At 41.3% G+C, this 24,773-nt stretch overlaps 1 protein-coding gene across 6 annotated transcripts in view; it reads right to left on the bottom strand.

Moving 5' to 3' along the window:
* Window positions 1–24,773, bottom strand: part of MITF (melanocyte inducing transcription factor) — a 99,408-nt gene that overhangs the window by 12,620 nt on the left and 62,015 nt on the right. For 4 of the 6 annotated variants that reach the window (XM_064433025.1, XM_064433027.1, XM_064433030.1 and 1 more), the window contains exons 3-5: window positions 7,347–7,574; window positions 6,155–6,238; window positions 4,782–4,877 (exon numbers count right to left, since the gene is read on the bottom strand). In XM_064433025.1, the coding sequence (XP_064289095.1) occupies window positions 4,782–4,877; window positions 6,155–6,238; window positions 7,347–7,574 (408 nt within the window). The remainder of the gene's footprint in view (window positions 1–4,781; window positions 4,878–6,154; window positions 6,239–7,346; window positions 7,575–24,773) is intronic. The other 2 variants (XM_064433028.1, XM_064433029.1) reach the window with 1 other exon arrangement.

Here is a 24,773-nt window from a genome sequence, read left to right as displayed (position 1 = left end):
ACCTGAGTGGATTATTTTACCCATCTCTTATTTGGTTTTGAAAAGAGGTATAAAACACTCAGGTATCTTATCTGAGTGGTAACACTAATCATCAGTGCTGCAAAGAAAACCAATCCCTCCAAGACACTGATCCTGCAGAGATTAGAGTAGGTATTAACTTTACACCCATGTAAATAATGCTGGTGAATACAATGCAGTGAGTCACAGCCAGGACTATTAAACTCCTACTGATGGGCCTTGCCAGACTGAGACCTAAGAAAATTTCTCTGCCATATGGAAGCAGATTAAAGAGGAGTGGATATGTAAAGTACCACCAGCTAGAAGCCATGCTGATGGTTGTTGAAAACAGATAATGGCCAATTACAAAACCAAAGTCCCCTGACTAAAACTTGAAGAGACAGAGGAATAAATGTAGCTGAATTCTCACTATGAGTCAGCCTTATTTAAAAAGAAAAAAGGGAAAAAAAGGAAGAACTAATAGTGCTGCTCAGGTCACAGCTGTGCCGGTTGTAACCTGCCCACATTAGTGCCAGGATGACCACTCAATCCCACTGCCCTACAAGGCTGACCTTGTGCCTTTGGGTCCCCCAACACATCCCTGACACTGAGCAAGAGCGTCACACACCCTTCTGACTTGGATGTGCTTGAACTATTCATGCTCCTAAGCATGGGGTGAGCACAAAGACCTTGTTTGTAGCCCAAGGACTTGAAGTTCACAATGAGACATGTGAAATCTAATTAGGAACTTCAGGGAATTTAGAAATAAAAAAGAAGATTTTTTGTTAGAAATCTTGAAAGTGGCATCTCAAAGCCTGGGTAAAGCAGCCAGGTTGTAATGAAACGTGAGCTGCTTTCCTTACTGCAACATGGACCCTGATTGCTACAACAGTTTGTGATTGATTTTTTTTCCCCAAAGGAGTCAAACACTGAGCCAGATTTCCATGTCAATAAACAGGGCCAGTGTGAGCAATGATCACAAAAGGGGACAGAGACGACAGGCAGCAACTGCTGAACATGTGCATGGCTGCTAAAGCTGTCCACAGGAATGCTTTCCAGAGAAATTCACATTAGGGGGAGGGAGATGCCAACAATCTCCACTTAAATCAGTGATCCATGAGCAAAGAGACTGATCAGTTCCTTTCTTTGACCATTTTCCCCAGCATCCAAACTCCACAGGCAAAAGCTTCAGTTGTAACATTTTCCTACACATGGTCCACGCTCAGTATGAGTCCCTGAGAGGCTTTTTCTCCAGGGCTTCTGCAGGTCACATCTCTGGTCACATCTCACACATAACTTACACTAATTCCTTTCCAAAAAAGTGCATGCAACACTCTGGGCCATCTCACATAAAATACCTGCAGCTAAAGATAACTTAAAATTGAGGCACATCCTCAGTTCACAATTTTATAAAAGCTGCCAGAGGAATAAAATCGGTTGACTAAGGTAAACCCAATAATCATTAGTGCAGGGTTTAGGGAACTGGGAAAGGGCAGAGGACCCCTGTGCTGAGGGCATTGGTTTGAGATGCACAAGACAGCAGTGTGGGGAGCACACAAAAGCAGCCACTGGACTTAAATGGAGCAAAAAAAGCCCAAAAGGAGTTTATTATGAGCCCGTTGCAGTGACACCTTGGTGTTTATTTCAATTGTTTCTTATCTGAAGAAACTGTAAAAAAATACACATTGTTGGCAAACATTTTGGCTCTTAAGACAGTGGAGCCTTTCACCACCATCCTCAAGTACAAGATGGGAAAATGTCAAAACTTCCACAGCCATTTCATAGGGAAGCTGGAATCTCAAACTTGAGAAATACATGGAATTTTCTGGAGCTAAGGAAGCTCCTTCCCTGTCTTCTTCAAATTCTAGCATGTTTCCAACCTAAATATGGTTTTCCTTAGAGCTTTCTTAGCTATTTCTGGCTAAGAAAGAATTTAAATACAGCACCAGCCAGATCATCCACCTTTATTCTTCCAGAAAGTAAATGAAGGAAGGGTGGCTTATGCCAGGTTTAGCATGTTATCTTCATTGAAACAGCATGGTTGAAAATGCTTTCACTTGGGAGATTTCATACTTCAAGGTCTTGGCATCAGAAATTGCACAAACACCAAGTAAAACAAATTAAAATCTTCCTATCACTTTGCAACTTTGCATCTGCGCTTTTTTTTTTCCTAATAATGGCTTTTATATAACAGAAATTTGAAATATGGTAATTATGACTGCAGATGCATCATAGTGTACATTCATGGGAGTCTGAGGCTTTCATTTCTCCTCCACTAGTCCAACAAAACAAGCACCCACATTCTGTCTAAAATCACTGAGACATCAGCTGTGTGACCAACAAGGCTGTTTCTAAGGGACCAGTACACACTGGATGGGTTCTGCACCCCAGCTTGTGCAGCCCACAATGTATTGTGATGTTCCCTGACCTACAAGCACAAGCTCAGCAGCAGCCCCTGTAAAAAAACTCCTCTACTGTGGAGTTTAAATTCCAGAAGAAAGCCACATTTAGAAGTGGAGCTGTACCTATTCACAGAGCTTTCCACACCAGGCTCTGGCTGGAGTTGATTAGCTGGATGAATTAATTGTCATCTCCATAAGAGCACTTTATACAGTACTCAGTAATTCAATTAGCAGGTGACATCTAGGCAGAAAGCCTCTATAAACTAGTTACCATTTTGAGATACTTTCCACCACAGGTATTATCCCACTCTCACAAGCAGTTGACTGCAAGGGGCCATTTTCAATCCAAGGTACTTGGAAACTCCCTCAGCTTGCCCTGCACAGAAATCTCTGATTTTGCCTATCAATTAAGTACTGTTACCAACTGTAACAAACTGGTCCTTTTGTTCTTTGTTGGTTATGGAACAACAACTGCCTTTGTCACAGACTCAGCACAGCTATTTATAGCTTGTGTCTCTTTAGAGAACATTTCCTCTCTTGATTTCTCCTACCTCAACTTAGCTCAGTCTGTAGGCATTAATTCCTTATTAATAAAATGTTGCATGTTTTAAGAGCTAAGTCCTGTCCCAAAAGAAAAGTGTCTGGCTTGGTTTATTTCCCTAAACCAATTGTTGAGAAACATGGTTCAATTTCCATCTCTTCAGGATTGGTACTAGGCTGATTCAGAGACTGAAATATGCTTTTTTTCTGCCAGTTATTTAAACTTATCAGTAAAGAAGTCTTAATTTCACTGTTTATACCCTTATTTTTCAGACTTCACCATACAGAGTGGGAAAATTGTGAAATTCCACAGTAAATGTGGATCAGGTAGTCTTTACAATGCCATGTAGTATGCACAGCAAAGCACAGGAGGGATGCTGACTACTCTAGATACTGACTACAGGGGCTCCTTGCACCATAAGAGTGCAGAGTATCCTTCTATCCCTGTCTGGAACCAAAGAGCCACTCTGAGGTCCTTGTGAAATGAGAAAAGAAGAAAAGCATGAAGATATCCAAGCCCTTTCTGAATTAATGTGTCCCAATCCAATGGAACTTCAGAGAAAGACTCCAGAAGAACCTCATCCCTCAATGAAAAAAAAAAAAGAAAGATAAATTGGAAAAAAAAAGCTGAACTTTTTGAAAGCTATCTTTTGTCAGCTCCTTGAGGTTTCCTCTCAAATTCCAGGACAGCTGCACTTTACAAGTCATCTTAGATTAAAGGAAAATTTATTCTCTGCAGCAGGACCGCGCAGCTCTTTCCCTGTGTGCTCAAAGGGCACCATTTAGAAAGGGAAGCTGGTGGGCCGCTTCCTGCGTCATCCACCACGTCTCTGAGAGGGCTGTGGGAATCTGTGGGAGCACAGGACCAGGTTAACATGACATCAGACAACTACTGTCAGCAAATGCAAACCTATGCCACAAAATCAATGCTCTGTGGTAAGCTGTAAATTTTGGCACCAGATGAAACAGAAACAGACGCCAGCACTGGCAGACATCTACTCAGCCAGATCTAACAGCACTTAAGCCTAAGGCAAAAAATTCACTAGAGCTACCCTCCACAGAAGATCAAAATCAGATTATGCTAGAAGTATGATTATATTAATTCTCAAAGCAATGTGAACCAAACCAAAAGAGCCACTTGGAGGACACCTGTGCTTTCCCTCAGCGCTTTCTGCACCTCTGTGTTCTTGGCTTTTATCACAGGCTTCCCACGTCCCCTGCCTTGTTAAGTTTTCAAGCTTCTTTATTCCTTCCCTTTTGTTTGTTTGGAAGATTGCTTTTTTAAATTTTTTTTTTCCTTCTGCTAAATTCTGTAACATCTTTGCTGACGTCTAGCTGGGGACTTCTCCCCACCTGAAATCAGGCAGAGATAAAGCTGTGATGTTAGAGATAACAGAAAGTGTCTCTGGATAGGGATGCTAACACATGGCAGACAATTTCTTACTTGAATATGACAACATTCAGGAACCTGGGATGCCAGAGGTTCCTTCTTTTCTGAAGCAAAGTATAAAGTCCATGACAATCTTCAATATCAGTGGGAATGAGCTACTCCTGGTAGCACAGTTTACTCCTCTGTTGCAATCCTCTCACCACTAACTTGGAAATCAGAAAAGCAAAACTGCCCTTTGTATTTTCTTGACCTGACTCCAGCTTGTATTTTTAAATTCACATTTTTCATTGCAACAGTATCACCTTAAACTCTTCAAAGGAAATCTAATTACTTTCTGTAGAACAATGCAATAACTACTTAATTGCAAGGAAGAAAAGTCCTGCTGCAGTTTTTCCTCTCAAGGAAAACCAGTTAGACTTAACAGGGATACCAGAAGGAAAGGACCATTGTACCGTGTTTGCCATTTGCAGGGCTGGGTCCACCAAGCCGAGGATTTCTTCATTATAGCTGGACTCCAAACTAATGATGTCATCAATCACATCATCCATCTGCAGCAGAGAGGTGAACAAAGAGAAACAGAACAGTTATCAGACTCACAGGGACACGGGAGCCTGACAAAGCACTTCAGCCATGCAGCAGAGGTGCAGCTGGGCAATCCCTCAGCTGTGACTCCTGCTGTCCAGGCAGGACACTCAGGTCATGGCAGGGCTGAGGATTCATGGTCCAACGCCCTCCTCCCACCAGCAGTTACCCTGCACCACCTGCCCACAGACACACTGCTCCTCCTGCAGCAGAGGAGGAGGAAGCTGCCTGTGGAATAAGTGACTCTAAGGACACCACTCCCTCTCCCCACTGCAGCACTGCTGCCTCCCCTCCATAAAATGGGACCAAAACCTGGGCACAGGCAGGAACACCGAGCCCTGGACACCTGCAGGGAAGGAGAGGGAGCCAAGATTTGCTGCTGGCCCCTGACAGCAGAATCCATTGGATTTGTGTCCCTCACACACCCTCCCAGGGGCAGGTCAGAGCTGATTTTAGGTGGCACAAAGCACCTTCTTTCATAGGCTGGCTGGAAGGTTTCCTCCAGGCAGGAGGAAGCAGCCCTTTACAGCACCCACACACGTGCCCTGAACTGTCCAGCAGGATTGACTATTTCAGGACAGGACTATGTCCTTTTTGCTCACTATAAAAACGGAGTTTAAATGGCAGAGATCTACAAAATCAATGCATAATGGTGACGATAAAAGTAGCAGTACATGGGATTTTTTTATCAGCTCCAGAAAGTGTGATCACAACAAATTACACTGACTGGAAGTGAGGGCAAGAAAGGAACTAACAGTTACAGCCCATACCCGAAGTCTTGCTACTGATTCTGTTAAGAAATAAAAACCTCTTAGTTTTAAGAGAAAGAATGAAAATATAAAAGGGTGATTACTGAGGATGAATTACCACAGATGGATTAAAGCCTTCTCATACAATTTCTTAATACACAAGTGTGATCTCCATAGAAATGTGGAGTTAGAGATTATCAGGGCAAACCCACATCCATGCAGTCTTGGAAAATCCAGTTAGAAAAGACTTCCTGATGCAAGACCTTAAATGGTTGATGTGTTCTTCTGCTATGGCATTACTGTGCTAGAACAGCATGAGCCTTTTCCAGGTATCTTCACATGCTAATAAACAACATGCTGAACCGAACCTTAAATATATCTTATATTCAACTTCTTAAAGACACTGTGGGGTAAGTTTATTTTTCAACATAACATGAAAGAAACATGCTCATTAGAAAAGGGACCTGTGCTCCACCTCCTGTGTCATCCAGTACCTGCATGCATGATGCTCGTGAGTGGGTATTCAGAGCCGGGCACTCACTCTCAACCCTGCTTTGCTCTTCAAATTTATAAAATCCCTGCAGATATAAAAAGAAAAAGAAAAAAAAAAAGAAAAGAAAAAAAAAAGAAGAAAAAGCAAAGCATGGATCTGAGTTCATGGCACAGTCTCAGTCCCAAAAAGAGCACGAATGAAATAGTGTCATGCACACATGTCCCCGATGACACAGCAAAGTGAAGCTGAAAATATCCTCAAGAAAAAATGTGCTTGGGTACAGCTGGGACAATAGGATGGAAATACCTCATTTTCATTTCTTTCAAAACTATGGAGCACAACAATTACCCTTGCATGTGCAAAATATGTCCTGTAATAACAGTTTCTCCAAGCTGTGTAACATTTTGCTCATGGAATGCATCTGTACTGAAAATCTGGCAAAAAAGCTTGAAGGGGGAATGAGGGGACAAGAGGAACTCTACAATTGCCTCCTACTTTTCATGCTACAAAAATTCTGACATGATTCTTATATTTGTTAGTATCTTCCCAACCATTTTGTTTTGGAGCCTGAGCACACATGTAACATCTAACTCAGTTTTGGCCACTGAAGATTAAGACAAGGTTGCAAAGGACTTCTAGACATAGGCTATTGAAGCCTTATATTTGCAGCACTGGAACATCAATCAGTAACATTTTAGGGCATATTAGCTGGGACAATCTGGCTTCCAGCTATGCAGGAGACTTGCTCAAATTTTACCATAAAAATACCTAAAATATCTCAAAATAGCTTTGTGTTTTCTCAGTTATTTTGCTATGCTCTTTGCACTTTCTAGACGAACAAGCCATAAATAACATTATTCCAGAAAGCTACAGCTTACAAAGCTGCTTTGTATTCTCCAAAGGTCAATTATTCACTGTGTGCATCAAGCAACAGGCTGGGGAACAAGAAAAGTAGTTTTAATAAGTATAAACTAGCTAAAATAGTTCAAACAAGAGGAAGCTAGAGGGACATGGGATTTTTGCCAAAAATATCTATTAATCAGGCAGACACAGAGGTAGCAGTTACATTTTCACGACAAGAAGAAAAAGATAAACAGAACATCTTAACAGTGAGCAAATATGGTTTTAAAACAACTTAATTAAAGCAGATGACAGCTCTGTTTTAATGAAAACACGAACAGGAGAGCTCTTACCTCTTTCTCACAGTTGGAGTTGAGGGTGAGCATAGCCATGGGGCTGTTGGGCGCGCTGCTCCCCGTCCCAGGTGGCATGACATGATCCCCAGGCTGGTTTGGACATGGCAAGCTCAGGGCTTGGTTGGCATGTTTATTTGCTAGAGTGGTAGAGAGGTACTGCTTTACCTGCTGCCGCTGGGCCTGCTGAATGTGGTACTTGGTTGGATTCTCAAGGTGAGTCTGCACCTGTATGACACAATTTGAAAAGAATAAAAGGGTTTTATTGTTTTACAACGTCACTGCAGGTGCTGTGGATCTGAGCTATAGATTTGTGACATAAGGACAAACCTGTACAGCTCCAACGAAGTCCATAGCGCTTCAATAACTCATATTTGGTGGCAAGGAATCAGTTTACAATTTGGTCTTTCAACAGCTGATCTACTATCAGTACACCAAGAAGCTCCATCTATTTTTCTACAACATGAGATTTCTCACTTAAGACCAACGCTCGGGTTTTCAGTTGATACAGACACTCCAGAACAGTCAGTTCTGAGTTCAGACCTTCAGCTATGTGACATTTAGTTTTCACTAAAATATGGAGAAATTACTTGTACCGCAAGACTCATTTTACTTGTTAGTAGCTAACAATTAAAATAAAGAAGTATGGATTGCTATCCTTAATCCAGAATCAAATAACAGAGATATAAAAGATCTGTTATTGGTTGTTTAGGTTTTGAATGTTTGGGGTTTTTTTAAATTATGACCTTGGTTAAAATACAAGAAGACACAAAGACACCTTTTTCTGCCTACAGATATTTATACCTCAGATATACAGCCTAAATCATATACAAATAAGACAGCCTGTTTATAAACACATCATGCAAATAAGATGCAAGAAAAGAAGTGTTTCAGTTCAGATCAATCACTGTCGTCAGCAACAGCTATTTTTGTATTTAAGATAAGCTTCTCAGTACTTAGGAATTTTTTACATACAAAATATGAAAATCCTCATACTGAACAACTGTTGCACACTCTAAATAAGCAAGAGAGGAAAGGCCTTTTTTTTCCCATGAAAATTTTCCACCATATCCTGGAAACTTTGTCACCTTTCATTGATCATTAACGTTATCATTGAACGATAGAAATCCACCCAGAATATGGCAACATGCTGAGAAGTTAATTTGCTTTAAAACAATTCCATTAAAGTGACTTTGCTGTTATAAGTGACCATGCATGGCCCCCACTTATTGGAATGAAAGAAATTAAATAAAGCACCCAAGACACCAGAGGAAAAGAGTTTCCCATACACTGTACACCTTCTTAGCAACAGGTTTTAAAACAAGTCTCCAATAACAACTCACCTGATAATGGTTATACTCAAGCATTTCCAGCATGCTACCTAGAGGTTGCAAGAAAAGCAACTGCAGTATCCTTTGTCTATGCTACTCCAGTTTGAGGGATCCACATATGGAAGCACAACAAACCCCAGAAGAGCAGAAGAAACTTGATGGCCACTGCTCAGACTTTTAGTAACCTACGCTAATTAGCCATGCAAGTGGACAAACAAACAGTTCACACAAGGCCTCCTCTTGGAAGTTATGCAAGTTTAAGTTAAGCTCTAAGTATTGGTATTTTTTTTCCCCTGGCTTTGATGTCATGCTTTTTCATAAACATAAAAGGACCTTTTAAGTGATGGGCTATCAAAGTCAGATTGACAGTTCGCTCAAGGCTAATTCGCTATTCAGCTTTCGTTCCAGTCGTACTAACACACAATGGTAGTTTTCTTTAGCAGTAAGGTTAAAAGTTTTTAAGTACAGCGTAAGAAATAACTGAACAAATGCCCTATGAGCCTAACACATATTCCCTGGCAGTGGGTGCCCTGGATAAACCCACAGAGTTCTGCAGTCCTGTCCTCGGCTTCCCAGCACAACCCAGGACCTGCAGCAGAACGTGAAGCACTTGAAAAAGCTCTACCTCATCCTCAGCTTCCCTGGTGCTTCAAAGCCATTGATTCTGTGTCTATGAATAATTGCAAGAAGTTCTCCCATTCAGGAATGGCTGACAAAGGGCTAATGCACTTATCTGCACTTGGGCACAGTCCTTACACCTTCCAGAACTTACTTTTTCTTTCTATCCAGCTCCTTGAAGAAGTCTGTACTCAAACACATAAAAACTGCCCAACTGGCAATTTTTTTTTTTTTTTAATGGCCCGTGTTGCCCTCATCATGCCAGGGAAGGCAAATTCTGAGTTCATGTGTCACAACCTCACACAAGTCTAGTAATGAACCAAAGAACACAGAATTGCCTTTTCTGTCATTAAGTTGCTCCAAAATGACACGAAGAAGACTTTGATTCTCTGTTTTGTCACTGGCTTCTCTCTTGAGTTTCCTTATGAGTTCCACCATGGAAATCTGTTGGGTCTACCCTAATGGACTCCCTGCTGTTTGTTCAGAATTTGTCTTTGGCCTAGAGCATCCTATTCTGCAGATTGTACATCAAAGACAACCTAAATGTGCCTTCTTGAGCAAACTTCCCAAGATGCCCCAGAGTCACTGTGCAGATAAGTCATAAAGCACTCTTCCTTTCCGACAAAATATCTCATGAGCAAAGAGCTGCAAAAAAACCTTACAAACCCCACAATGAAATTCCACTACCCTGAACTTGAAACCGTGAATAAAAGCTTTGACTTAAGATCTAATTTTGGTTCTTAGCCCCTTCTAGCATTTTGGGTGAAGAATAGTTCCTGTTGTTCATCCAAATTCATGAGACACAAAGTGCAAGATGACAAATTATTGGTTTGGATACACTTCCTAAGAAATGTGACTGAATAAGGACATGAAAGGAAAAATAAATCCATTTGAAACCAAATCCTCTGGCTCTCCAACCCTCCATCTCCAGCAATCTCAACCAAAGTTTCGCTGTACTGTTACTCAATTGAGTAGAACATTGGGTTTTGGGCACTTTGGTATTGACAAACAAGATGTAATGTAAGAATTATTATCATCTGCAGAACTTCAGAAATGAGCTAAGACAAGATGGCAAAAAAGATAAATTTATCACAGCATAGTAACACAAGAATTTGGCTGCAAGAGCAAAACACTGCCTTAGAAGTAGAGCCCCAAAACTGGTTCAGTTCCAGAAGAGCCTTCAATGCCAGCTCAGCAGCATCTCCACTTCTCCATGGGCTGGCCCCAGCATCAGGCACTCCTGCACTGAGTCTCTCTGTCAGCCACTCAAGCTCCATCTGCTCTTGCCATGCTGACACTGAGGAGGAACTCTTTTTCATCAGATGAAGCAAAGAAAAAGGCAGCAGAAAGAAAACTTGACTGCAGCCATGTTCCTACAAGGCTGAGCTGGGCTAGAAAAGTGTTGGATGGAGCCACCCTGATTACTCAGCACTCATCCCTCACGTTTTGAAATACCCTGGAGAACATTATCTGAAGCAGGGGAAAGGCTTTCTCATACCTTCACTCATCTTGAAATCTGACTGCTAGTTCCAGTGCATACATCTAGTTCAAGTATCTGAATAGCTGCCTATTTTCTTCCACATCATGGAAAGAACAGTAATAACCCATATAAATAGAGCAGATTTCCCAGCCCTTGGGTCTGGTTATCAATCAAACAAACATTTAATCAATGACTTTCACTAGCTTTAAGCACACATACCATATCAGTGGGAATTTTAGGTGAACATCAGATGACATTCTTCAAAATCCACATTATATGACACATAAATGACAGAACCTTTGAGTAGACCCACACACTTCCTTCAGTTTCCAAAAGTAAAAATATTTCCTGTTAAGTGATCAAGGACTCAAGAATTTAAACACAAAGCATAGCTGTGTGCTTAAGCACAAAGCACATGGCTCAAGTGGTTCCTCTGCATGAAGCCAACACAAACAACTGAAACAATACTGCTGATACTTGCTCCTTCTGTCGAGTCTTGCTGGGAATCACTCAGATTTAATTTACTAATGACTTGCTAATGATGGCAAGAACTTGGAACAGTGCTGCAGTAACCAAATTCCTTCTGGAGAGGCACCCAGGAGAGCTCACTCTTGGGCAGGCACAGACCAGGGCAGCCTAATGGCTTGGTAAATGTGTTTTGCACAGAGTAATCCAGAAATTAAATGGCTAACAATAAAAACTAACGGGACTTACACCAGAATAAAAATATTTAATGAACTGTGGCATTACTACCACTTGTCCTCTAGGAAAGCTTCAAGGTCATAGAATCAGAAATATTTAGGTTGGAAAAGATCTTTAAGACTATCAAGTTCAACAACAGCTGGGAGTCAATTAATTGCTGTAGGCTCAAGATTTGAGTCTCTGTTACATCTGGATGAAGGTAACCATGCTCAGGTGGTTGGTCTGGGTTACTTATACTATTCTGAATTTGTCCTTGCACAGCTTTGATTTCTTTGCAATGGGTAAATTCTGTAAACAAGCACAAACCCAGCAGGTCATGTGCTGAGTATTTCTTGAAGGTGGAACACCAAGAATTGCTTTTCCCATTGCAGTTACTACTTCAAATCACATAATCTACTTGTCTCATCTCCAAGTACTGCTGCTTCCAAAGCAAAGCTGAAGATGCCCCAAAATCATCTGTTGGTGCAACACAAGTGACCAAAGTCCATTACAAGGCCAGCAGCTCCAGGCTGCCCCACTGTTCTGGCCACCACGAGCTGGGAAGGAGCACATTCCTGTTCCCAAAACCACACAGAAGATTTTTCTCACCAAAAACATCCCTGAAGCTTCCTGTGACAGTAAAGCAGAAGCACTCAACGCTTTATTTAAGCAGGGACATACCAGAGATGTTCAGAGGACAGTAAACCAAGGGGAAGGAAGACTCTTCCCCCACCCCACTCCACCCCCCCTTTTTTTTTCTTCCTTTTTTAATTAAAAAGACCATTTGTTTGAAGCAAATTGCCTTAGGACTTACAGTTTACAATTACAAGTAAAATACTTTTGGGTCAGTTTTCTCAGTTCAATAGAACTTTTTGTTGCCTAGACAGATAAATGTCATGGGATTTTTAAGAAAGGTTAAAATTCTGTGTCATTTAACAATTAATGGTACCCAAAGAAAAACGATAGGAAACCACATCCACTGATGTGTTCTGCAGGGGCTCCAGGCTTCAGCTCTGTCCACTGCAAAACCATGCCTGTTAACCATGCTAGTCCTGGGCTTCAAAGCTGCTTCAACCCATCATTTCCAAGTATAAAAACCCAACAACAGCAGGAACAAGTTATTTTCTAGGACTTTGAATAAAAAACAGGGAGCTGTATAAATAAGTGTCTGTTCTTTGTTGCTAGGGAAAAAAAAAATGAGGAGAATGATATCTGAGAAAGATAATCAATTAGTGCCACTTAAAGTAAGAGTGATTTATTGTCCTTAAGTTTTCCAGTACAGGTTCAAGATTCTGTTAATCTGTAAAATCATATTCACCATAGGTTGGTCACTAAGCCTGAGAATCTTAAAGACCATAAAACCCCTTCAATTAACTTCATTAATTATTGATCATGGGTTTTACTGCAATGCCAGGAAGTACCCTCCTACCACGAAACTTGGAGCAATCCAAATAACCAGACAATGGTTTAACTCATCCTCAAAGACATCTTCTCACATGCTGCATTCAAACATTAAAAAACAACATCACATTTCCCCCTCTACAGACGTCAGTGGCCTGAAGTAGCTTCACATGAGAAGTTCAGACCTCTTGATTGTTGAGACCTCCCCAGTCCTCCAAGATGGAACAGCCACCTCATTTTACAATGTCATCAACATTAAGTTGATTGGGTTGTGATTCCCCATAGAGCCAACTGTGAATTTAGCAATAGATAAATCTTTTCAGTAACTTCTCCAGCTGCCATTCTCCCCTTAATGCCAAATTTTCTAAAGGACATTTGCTCCCCTTTCCTTTAGCTCATTACCCAGGAAAAATGGCCAGAACAACACTGACCAGAAAGCCCAAGAGCAAGAAAAAGATGAAAAGTAACTTGTACTGACTGGGGAATGACAACCATGGTGAGCTGATTCCATCATTTCACCTTAGGACACAGCAAACACAAGGAAACTACATCAGTTAGCAAACAAAACTCTCTGGTTACCTAATTTACCCCAAACCTCTCTGAACTTGAAAACAAAAGCAGATAGGAGAAAGTTATTTAAGATCTGGCATCATGATTGCAGTCTAAGTAACTGAATCCAATGCTCATCTTCAAGCACAAAGTTATGAAAAAGAAAGGGCACATTGTACAGAATTGTCATCATTTACACAACCAGGGATTGTTTAGTACATCACCAAAAATTCCTCTGTGTAATGTGACTTTTCATCCAAGGGAAACACACGAAGCAAACAAGAATAAAAGTTTTGTAGATTAGTATTTAAAAACTGTGCTTTAGCTATAGAAGCACATGACAATGGTATCTAAGGAAATTAAAGAGGGTTTAATCAAATGTACTCATGGAGATAGGAACTGATGTAATTTGCAAGTTAGTGGCCTGCTGGCTGCCATCCTACAAGTGTGGCTTTCAGTCAGAATTAGGTCCTTTGAAGTCCTGCTACTTTTCTGTTAGGAAACCAACATTTCAGCTGTTTACTTCCCAACACACATGCCATAAATTTTTATTTCATACAGTTTCTGAGAAGATACCAAAAAACACTGCAACATTTTAGGACAGACAAGCAACTGACTCCGTAAAATGTCAGGCACAAATATTTTGCAATGATTTTACCTACCCCAGGTGCTTCAGAGAGTAAATATTTTGACTTCACAGGCAACAACAGCAGTTATACAACTACACCTGACACACAAGTTTGAGTTATGGTACTACCACGGTGAAAAGCTTAATTCAAGCACCACATATTTAGGTCCACTTCTGCCACCCTTCTCTCTCAGAAGGAAGCTGAGCAGCACTTGCATCAGCACTAGAGGGTTTGAGATTACTCACAGTAGGACACCGATGACTCCTCCTCACAGGAATTGTCAAAGATAGACATAAAGTTGCTTCCAAAATCTCTTGCAAGACTTGGCATGGAGATGTGAATTCAAGAGGGAGCACAGTCACAGGACTACAGATATTTCAGCTGCCTGAAAGCCCAGAACCAGTTCAGGCAGATGGTCTGAAGCCACCTATTCTGCCAGCTTCCCCTTGCAAAGCCTTCCATAGCCTGAGCACAATCCCCCACCCTTGCTACAGCCCAAGCAACACCAACACAAGATTTACCAGAGCACTCTAACACAGATCACTGCTGGCTTGAAAGAGTCACATTAGAGGGGTGAAAGAATTTGTCCAACCTTATCTTCCTTCAGGGGCTGCCAAGCACGGCGTTGGCCAGGCCAGCTGAGTGGCAGTCACGTCCTGGCAGCCTGGACAGGTCAGTGACATTGCCCAGGGGTGACTGACCCTGGCACTGCTCCAGCCCACAGTAACCCCTGCTAGACCTGAGGGACAGAGCATGGGAGCTCCCAGGTCTCCAGTGCCTGTAAGTCAGCTGCAAAAATGGGTGTTTTAATGACTTCACTGCATTTCCTATGGCAGGGAAGAGGTGCAGAATGCCCATCCTCTGTCCAGAGGGCCAGGTCAGAGTGCTGCTTAAATCACCTCAACCTTCACATGTGCACAGGATTTGGAGATTCTGGGTATATTTCTCAAGCCCAAACCCAAGAAAACATGCACTCTGCTATAAAAAAAGGAGGAAAATGAGTTTTCCCTCAGCTCCTGAGAAGGCCTGAGTATGCGGCTTCCACAAGGGAGAAGAGGCAGCCTTCTCCACATCTGGTTTTGCTCAGGTTGCTCCTCCATCACTCATTTGTCAAATGTGAAGAACACAAATGGGACTAGGTAAAAATAATGGCATCTTTTGTACAAAATGAATAATGGCAAAAATTGAAACCAGTTTTATAGAAGATGTTGGGTAAAAAGTAACCAGAGCTAAGCTTAAAACAGCAGGAGAGACAGAACATGTTGAATTTTAAATGAAACTCCTTATTATCAACTTCCTAGAGATGTAGAGTTACCCATGTGCAGAATGGCACAGATTGTTTATTTGTCCAGATTTTAAGAAATAAAATTCAAGTAGCTTCAAAATTTTAATGCAGTAAATCTACATTGCCTTTGCATGATCTTCTCTTAATGTGCCATGTAATACAAAGGTGAAAATTAACTTAGAACTGGCTATTTTGCCCAAATCATGAATAAAAAGTGTAAGAGTGGGAAAAGCACCCAACCTGTTGCTTTCATAGATCTTAAAACCTGATGCCCTCAAATCTGGTCTCATTTGTCACTAGAAGGTTTGTGAAGGGTTGCTCAAATGTATAGCACATGGACACACCTGTGCCAAGATAACTTCCACTATTGAGGAGTGTAATTGTTGGCATTTTGGGGCTAAGCAAGAAGAGAGTTTGATTTACAAGTCTTTCATATCCACAGCATTAGCCTGCAAGAACGAATTGGTGTTCAGAATATTGCCTGGGTGGGCTACTGAAGTATTTATTTACAAAACTTCAACATTGAGCACTGAAACACAAGAGACGTAAAGATGGCACCAGATCAAAATCTATCAAACACCCAAATGCCACACACAGAAGCAGTTGTATCCTTCTCTTTTTTAAATAAAAGCCATTTGTAAACTCAAATGCAACTCTTGGGTTATCACAGAAAAAGATCTCCTCTTCTTGGGGGCACTCTGTACATCAGCAGGACGTCACAGAATAGTTGGGGTTGGAGGGACCTTTAAAGGTCATCAAGCCCAACCTCCACATCTTGTTGCTTACTTGTCCAAAGACATCTACACTTCTGACCTACTTGTCTGGAAAAGATCAAGTGAAAGACTGCTCCATTCATTGTTCACATAATTCCACAGGAGATGTTGGGGTGCTCTCAAGGTCACTTTACACAGCTCATACCAAGAGCATGCCACCAATCATGACCCCAATGTGAAAATACAAACACACCAAAACCCAAACAGTGCTGGCTGGAACAGCTTTCAACATCAACTGGGAAGTCTTCCTACCAAAAACATTCAAAGAAGCATCCCAAAATATGAGTGAAAAGAATTCTGAAAGGACCATTTATTTTAACAAAGCACTTAGCAACACACTGGCTACAAGCACAAAGGTGTCCTGGAACATACCTGTTTGGAAGGGATCTGCTTTACAGCAAACACACAGAGCCAGCAGAAGAAGCAAGAGAATGAAGATGGTGTTAATTCAAACCAGTTTTACACTATAACATGCCCTGAGCTTCTGCATGTTACAGCTAATAAAGAATCAGAAGGACTTAGCTGGGCTCTATACCACTTTGCCTACAGCGGATGTCTCATGTCAGCCCCAATATGGAAGGCTTGAATAAGCAGAAGAATAAAGCACTCCAGATACATTCATTTTATTCACACCACTAATATGATCATTAGACACAGCCTAAAATAATAATAAATCGCTGACTTCACTTACATGAAGGAAATGCAAGCTGGCTTACCACTGAACTCCTTGATTTTTATCCCTCTGCTCAACGAGCTGTGCTGTTATTTATTACTGTATTAAAACCTACTGAGTTATAATAAAAGAGTTTCAGTCCCTCAGAGTGCTTGATCATCATGTTTGCTAAGGTAAGATAATCCAAGTCACCTTCATGCAAACCTAACTGGCTTTGATTTGAAGTATTCTGCTAAATACCAGAACAGGGATTTTTTTTGAGGACTTTGGCAAGCCACAAAGGTGGGTCACCCCTTGTGTGGAGTAGCATGACACTGCTCTGGAGGAGACTTAACCCAGGGGGCCAAACTGATGCAACACAGAGAATTCAAACTGAAAGCCACACTGTCAGGGTTGCTTTTGAATGATGGTGGCTCTTCCTTGGGACTGGAGTGCTTAAATCCAACACTTCCATTAAGCAACTTCACATCTTTTCTTTCCTGACATATCACTTACAAAGTAGATGCCAGAGCAGACATCACAGCGGCCACAAGAGATTAGAAGTAACAAGAGTAAGAAATTAAGTATGCTTATTTCACTCTTAATTTTAAACGCAGAGCCCACAATGGAATTTAGTGTTATAGTTATTTCTTAGCTAAAGGCATGCCACCATAATAATTCTGTAAAGACATATTTAGGACAAATAGGCATTAGGCTGCATGACCTGGCCTCTGCACCCCATGATCTTATTCCCACAACAGTCAGACAGTAGCTGTCGTCTGGCTCCCAAAAAAAAACCAGGAGTAACATGGGCTCATTTATTAAACAAGGATGCCAGCAATTCAGCCCTTTAAGATCTCAATCTTTACATGCATGAAGCCATGACATCACCATCTATTTTATACCTACAAAAACATGATACATCCCCTTGGCCGATTTTTTTAACCTTCCCCACACCTGCCCCTCCACATCTTCCCGAGATGAGCTGTTGAAAATCCTCCTCCTCGTGTTATTGCACATATGGCAGGCAAATAATGATTTACCCTGTGAAATGAGAAGCTGCTGCCCATATAAATGACATTCAATGTAGCCAAAGGATGAGGCGCTGGCAGGACCATCAAATGAAGGAGTCAAATCCTGGACAAAACCCCAGTCAGCTGTCAGGAGCCCAGTTTATACCACAGCTGTAATAAAGAACTGCACTCAGGTTCATTACTTCAACAGATGTTGCACAAGCGTGTTCCTTATCGCGAAAATTTTAGGACTGAAAAACAGGTTATATAAAGAGATAGTCTGAAATTCTGACATGGTGTTTTTCCAACATATGCACAAACCAGTCAGAGCAGCATTTGCAGCATGTGAGCAAATATAAAGCCTCCAGCTTGTAAGGGACTACAAGCTCTTGATTCTCTTTGTGAAGTCCTGTCAAGGTAAGGGTTAGGGCTCTTTCTGCAAGACTGGAAACACATTTTATTACATGACACCAGAAAAATTCCATCTTTCCAAACATCTTACAGAAAACTCTTTTTAATGATTTTCATCTGAACTTCAAAAAGCACAAGCCATCGACTCACCAGGGGAGGCACATTCACAAAACACAAAGAGGAGTGTGTGTTATCATTCCAGTTCTCCAAAGGTTAGCTGCAAATATGAAGCACCAAGAAATTCAGAAGCAATAGTTTGTCAGAAGATCAAAATGCCTTTTGAGAAAGAAATTCAGGGCCTGCAGGCTTGGTCTCAGAAGAATCCTATTTTAAACCGCACTTGACCCTCACTAATGTAACCCTTGAAGTGCTATTGCAAGAACAGCTTCATGTTCACAAGGGGAAACAGGCAAAGTATCTTTCACTAAAATTGTATTTATGCAAAAAAAGTGCATCTCCTTTTAACACTGAAAAATACAAACATCATGACATGTACTTCACAACATGCCTCCCATCACTAATTGACAACACACACAAGGTTGTAGCTACTCAAGAAACTGTATGGGAACGTAACACAATTCAAGGCAACCAGATGCTAGGGATGTAATTAGAGACTAGATGGAGATTAACTAGATCTTAACTCAGACTTCCCCACCTTGCCCTTTTTTAAACCTCAAGTATAAACCCATTTTAGCATAACACTACAGGATGGAACAAATTGTTTTTAATTTGCTTTAAAAATACAAATAAGCTCACACTATGGAGTTGATTTTAAATGAAGTTTGAACAGGTGAAAAGTGAAAGTTTAGGACATTTTAACATCTGCTGGAGCCAAGGAGATGCCAGTACATCCACAATTACCAACAATGTGGTCTGAAATGTGGGACCCACAGGTGAATGGTTCAGAACACCATGACACATTTCAAGCCACTGGTGTCAGACCAGCTCTAGTCTGCTCTCAGACTGAACTCCCAGGAGTGGCTGGATAACATGAGGTCTCCTGATTTAATTTCCTCTGACAAGAATCTAATTAATACTCATCAACAGCACTGAGCAAAAATAAGCTAATATGTAATATGTGGGGGCAATTGGGAATTCAAAATCGTGTTGCTGCTCCACACTAAAGGCAGAGTGAGCCCCAGAAGGTGCCAGGGCTGATGTCCAACTGCTTGTTCTTGCCCTGCCACAGCAGCTCCCTGTGACACAGGTACAGATGTCTGCAGGATTACACCAGCCCAGGCAATCAAAACCACTAAAGTGATGTTTAAAAAGTCACCTTTCTATGGCAGCAGGATTGGACTAGATGATGCTTAAGGTTCCTTCCAACCCAAATTATTCCAGGATTCCATGACTGAGTACCAGCCAAAGCTGCTCCTGATTTACCCCACCAAGATGCCTGTTGACCATGTACAGCTGGCAGCAATAGCTATCTGGGCATGTCTTCTGGAATTGCAGCTACCAGGGAAAAAACCACAAAGTTAAACAGTGTTCCTCTAACAGGCATCTGTCATTGTTCCCTGGCTCCAGCAGCAATCAGCACATTCCTCACTCTGCATCCAAGGAGGAGCATCCAGACTCTGTTCAGATCATGCAGAGCCATCGAGACCCAACTCAGTCCTTGCAGCCTTTAACCAAAGCAGATAAATGGAATTCATGCATTTCCTTGGGGAAGGTGCAAGTTCAGAGAGAAGGGTTTTCTAAGGACAATCCTGCAGAATCCCTGATTGGAAGCTTTCTCCTCATGTCTTAGATCAAACAGTGCAGGGAAAGGCAAAAGGCAATTTGGAACAATGACCTGCAGAGGAAATGGCACTTGGCACAGAGCAAACACTAACTGCATAAGCAGCACTCCAGAGCAGAAGGAATCACTCCTTCCCTCAAAAAGCCAGTGCACAAAAAGGATAAACTCTTTTGAAAAGCCAAACTAGCATGATTAAATAGTATTCTTCCTTTTACACAGCAAACCATACAGGGCAGAAGCCTTAAGGAATATATGAACTTTCATGTGAATGGAGCCCATTAAGTGCCCTGCAATGAATGGTGCCTGCGGTCCAGAATTCATTTCCTTTTGGAAAGCAAAGAGCACGGAAGGCTTACAACTGCTACACACAAGTGCTGACTCATTCAAGGTCATTTTATTCTCTCCCTAAACAAACTGTTTCTTTGAGAGACAGGTATTTCAGCAAAGTACGGTTTTGATGGCAGTCAGAAAGCAGAACTGTATAATAGACAAATTAATACTACAGAAAAAATGCTTTCAGACAGCTCAATGGACTTTCAATTTCAATCAGTAACTTTTGACAATATAGATGATTGCCATGATTTTTTAAACAGAAGTTTCACTTCTCAGAATTTTCTGTTTAACAAGACAAAAATTAACTTTAAAGCACTATTATAATTAATTTTTAAGCAGTTTCTGAAATGTTAACATTGCTCAACGGAACAGCTCTACTTCACATGAGGCTGTAGCAGAACTAACAGCAGGTCTTGCCCCCCAGTAAAAACAAGCTGTCTCCCCAAAAGCAGGTTTATCACTTAGGTGCTATCAGGACAGAGATGCTGGTTAAGGGCAAAGGCGCTCTGGATCACTGATATTGGTAAACTAGAATAAGTTTTTCCTGACAATACAACTCCCAGGGCTGCCCAAATCCACCAAAAAAAAAAAGAAATGTACACACCTCTAGAAAAAAACACAAGCAGACAAGTCACAGCCTGAGAAGTTAGAAGTAGTCTTAAAAGTTTAGTGTGTTGCCTACAGGTCCTTGGCACAAGCTTCACGAAGACCTGAGAGAGGCAGACAGGCTGTTTGCAACACCTCAGCCTTCAAGTGTCTTCAAAGAAGGGACTAATTTCCAAGAAGAGAACTCCTATTTTCCTCTGACAGAACAGAAAGATTTAATTCACAGCCAACCATTATGTCCACCAACAAAATTTAGTTTTGGTTTCAACCAGGAACTTCTGGGTGACTTTTAGGAAGGCAGCCTGAAATACAAGCTTTGATTCGCCTTGCTTAACTTCCAAGCTTCCTCTGAGATTAAAGGAGTGGTTTGGGTTGTAGGTCAGGATAACTCCAGGTGCCCCGAGCTCGCGGCGCTGCCAGATATTCCGGATCCATGGCACAGGCATGGCCTGTGATGCTCCCTGGTGAGCAGATCTGCCCCTCTCTGCACTCAGAAGGGGAGGATGGACACACAGACAGATACAAGGAGCACATTGTTCCAAGAAAGAAAACCAGCTCTTTGAAACTTTGGTTTCTTCAGACACGCAAGACACGCTCCTGCTGATGTCAGAGCGTCCACTGGGGGACAGGACACGGATTCCAGCCAGGTCAGGGACAAAATCATTGTCAGAAGCCAGGGATGCACAGAGGAGGGGTGCCCCAAAACAGCGGATGCCTTCTGTGCTCTGCAAGCCACATTTATTTAGAATAATAAATAATAATATTTAGTATTTATTATTCTAAATAATTATATTTGTTACTGTTTCCACAATGGCATCAAATTCTGCTCCAAATGATTCTTCTTCCACTAGCTGACTTTTTGTACAAAATCCAGGAGCTGCAGCACAAAGCAGGAAGGGGGGCAGAATTTAACACAGAACAGTTGTGTCTTACGTAGCTTTGAGGATTGGGAATGTTCAATAGAAAGCATTGTCTTTTAACCTTTTTTAATGCTCTTTTTACCTGCTGAAAAAGTTTATTACTTCTGCTGGATACCAGCAGCAGTTTTATTTAAAAACAGGGAGCCTGCCTTAGTTTTTGAATGCAGTAACTATCACATACAGCTTTTTACCTGGTTAATGGCGTCAAGGCACCTCTGGGAAAATAAAATACAACAACACAACCAAACAACACAATTAATATAATGTGTCAAAACAGGCTTAACAGCTGAGTATTAGCCTTCATTATTGAAGGGAATCGTTTAGAATGATGAATTCCCTGACAACTGAGAGCTTTCCCAAGGAATACACAGTCTTGGAAAATGTAATGCCATCTGCTGAGAAATTATGGAAGTGCAGTACTATGAATTACTGTTTAATTACTGTAACACTGATGTGGAAGTGCCTGCTACTGGGGATGAACTCAAAAACAATCTGTTTGCACTATAGAACATACACAAGAATTTTCAAACAACTGACTGGAACTTCAACTACTGATATTCAGTAAATCTAGGACACAAAGTCACAGAGGTCCATAATAAATATTGTTCCAGTATGATGTGTAAAACCCAAACTATTCATTTGGCATGGACATTCTAACTTTACAAAAACTGGTATTAGAGTTTCATTTGTTGGGGGTTATTTTGGTTAAAGAATAACTCAATTTTCTGTTCCACATTGTTACAAGCTGGAAAAAACAAACATAGTTTAAAATTAATTTAAACTATCAGAGTTTATTAACAGGTCTCAACATAATAAATAAGTAGGTAACTGGCATCCAGTGGCAGAACTTCCAGTGACAACCTGCAGGGTTGAGCTGTTACCCCAACATCCCAGAGGCCTCTCTGCAATTGTTTGCAGGAGAAAGTTATTTTTATCATGGATGACAAAAAAATCACGGGCAGAGTTATAGTTCTACAGAGGCCATCACATTTAATTTCTTTTTTTATTTATTAATCTGCCAAGAATATAAAATCAGACACCTAGTTTTGCTGGGTCACAAAAGCACCTATGGAACACAAGATTCCAAGAATAAGCACTACCCCAGGGGATGGGAAAGAGATGGATGGAAGATGAGCAGGAGGATGTTCTTTCTTATTTGCACTGACACACAACATCCAATTCTGCTCCAAATGATACCGAGAGATTCCATGTTCACAAAGTCTTACAGAGGATTCCATCAGCAGAAGGCCAGCACTGCCAGCTTTTCCTCTACCCCACAACAGTTTCAGAGGTGTTGCAACCTCAGACAGACATTAATTATTAAAGGGCGATTTACAGTAAGTTCATTCTTCAATTCAGGCAGACTGACCCAACCAGCCCAGACCCAACCAGATCCATTGTTGCTGTAACAAACTCAAGGTGGGCACTGAGATACTCTCCCAGACACTGCAGAGGCAGCAGTGCTGATCCAGTGTCAGCCTGATCCTCCCATTTAACTTCCAAGTAATGCTAGTCCCATCTACAAAGAAAAAGATGCACGGCTTCCCAAGCAAATACAAACTAGATGAGCTCTGTCCTCATCTCAGAGAAAATTTCCACTACAAGCACTAAAGAGATGGGTTAATAAAATGGATCATTCTGCTCAAGGAACTTAGCTGGCACTCACTTCTGAGAGATAAAGGGTTAAAACAGTTGCCCATTTCCTCAACTGGACAACTACTACTATTGTAAAGTCCTTATTCAGCTGAATTCCATCAGGCCATGCTTTCTTAACACAAACTGACACGTACCTTTTCAAGATCTTGGAGTTTTTCCCCTCTTCTCTGCCTCTCAGCAGTAGACACTAGGAATAAATACACCCAAAAAGCCAAATGCTAATCCAAACAAAGTAATATTTAATTATCAAGCTGGGGAGACTGATGACCAGACAGAGCAATTTCTTTTTCATAAAACACAAAACAAAACACACTTGCCAGGTCCTTTGCAGACAACACAATACTGGGTTTTGTTTCAAGTTCATAACTTGGCTCTTAAAGTAGTTGATAATGAACCAGCAGGCATTATTTTAAATCAACCAGTTTTATTAAATGAGCCAGAAAGGAAAGAGGCAGGGCTAATTACCAACATTCCTTGATGAATTACCTAGCGGTGTGTGGTAAATCTCCAGGCGTCTTTGTCTTTATCCCCAAATTTATCCCTTACTTATTTCTCAAGAGGTTAAAGGACATGGGGCTAATTAAGGAACCAATCCAATGACAGACAGAATCATTCAAGGTAAGGCTGGTTTTCACTCTTTCAAGCTTTTGCATCTCTGCCTGGTACTTCTTAATCTAATTTAAAAAAGAAAAAATTACTGCTGGGGAGGGGGAAGAAAAGTACTAATCTTGTCACGGTCAGGCAGGTTGAAATTGCCATGCAGTGCTGGGCAAAACGCTACATATTTGTAATTTAGCCAATAAGAAATTCCTTAAGCCTCTCTTGAATGGCAGGAATGCCTCCAGCTTGTCACTTTGAATTCATTCACTACACAGGTTCAGCATCTCGGAGAATAATGCTGCCAAACCAGCTGAAGAACTGAAATATTTGTGAGTATACCTAATACCCAACGATTACTTTAAGCAGATCTGAGTTTTCACATTTAAAATTTAACACCTATCAAAGGTGTCAGCAGAGGCCCCCCTGGATCTCCCCCCAGCCCCCACATTTCCAGCACTGTGTGTGGCTCTGGGCATTATTTTCTGCTAAATTAAGCCATGGCTTCAGCAAACACAACTGCAGTGACCAGCACTCACCCTCTTCTTACAGCCTTGGCTCCAGGAGTTAGGTGGTTATTAAATTCATGTTGCCTGATAAAGGACTTGGTACAAGCTGCTAAAACCTGTTAGCTGGGGGCTGTGGAGCCTCATCAATGCTCTTAATACCCACAACTATGGGCACCTACAAATCTTAATCTGCACAAGATTAACTCATCTTCTGCAGGTCCAAAACAGCCACTGACACGTGG

This window comes from Passer domesticus, chromosome 9, assembly GCF_036417665.1.
Source record: "Passer domesticus isolate bPasDom1 chromosome 9, bPasDom1.hap1, whole genome shotgun sequence".
Taxonomy (NCBI): domain Eukaryota; kingdom Metazoa; phylum Chordata; class Aves; order Passeriformes; family Passeridae; genus Passer; species Passer domesticus.
The sequence above is the reverse complement of the archived record's forward strand: the minus strand, read 5'-3'. Positions and strand labels throughout refer to the sequence as shown.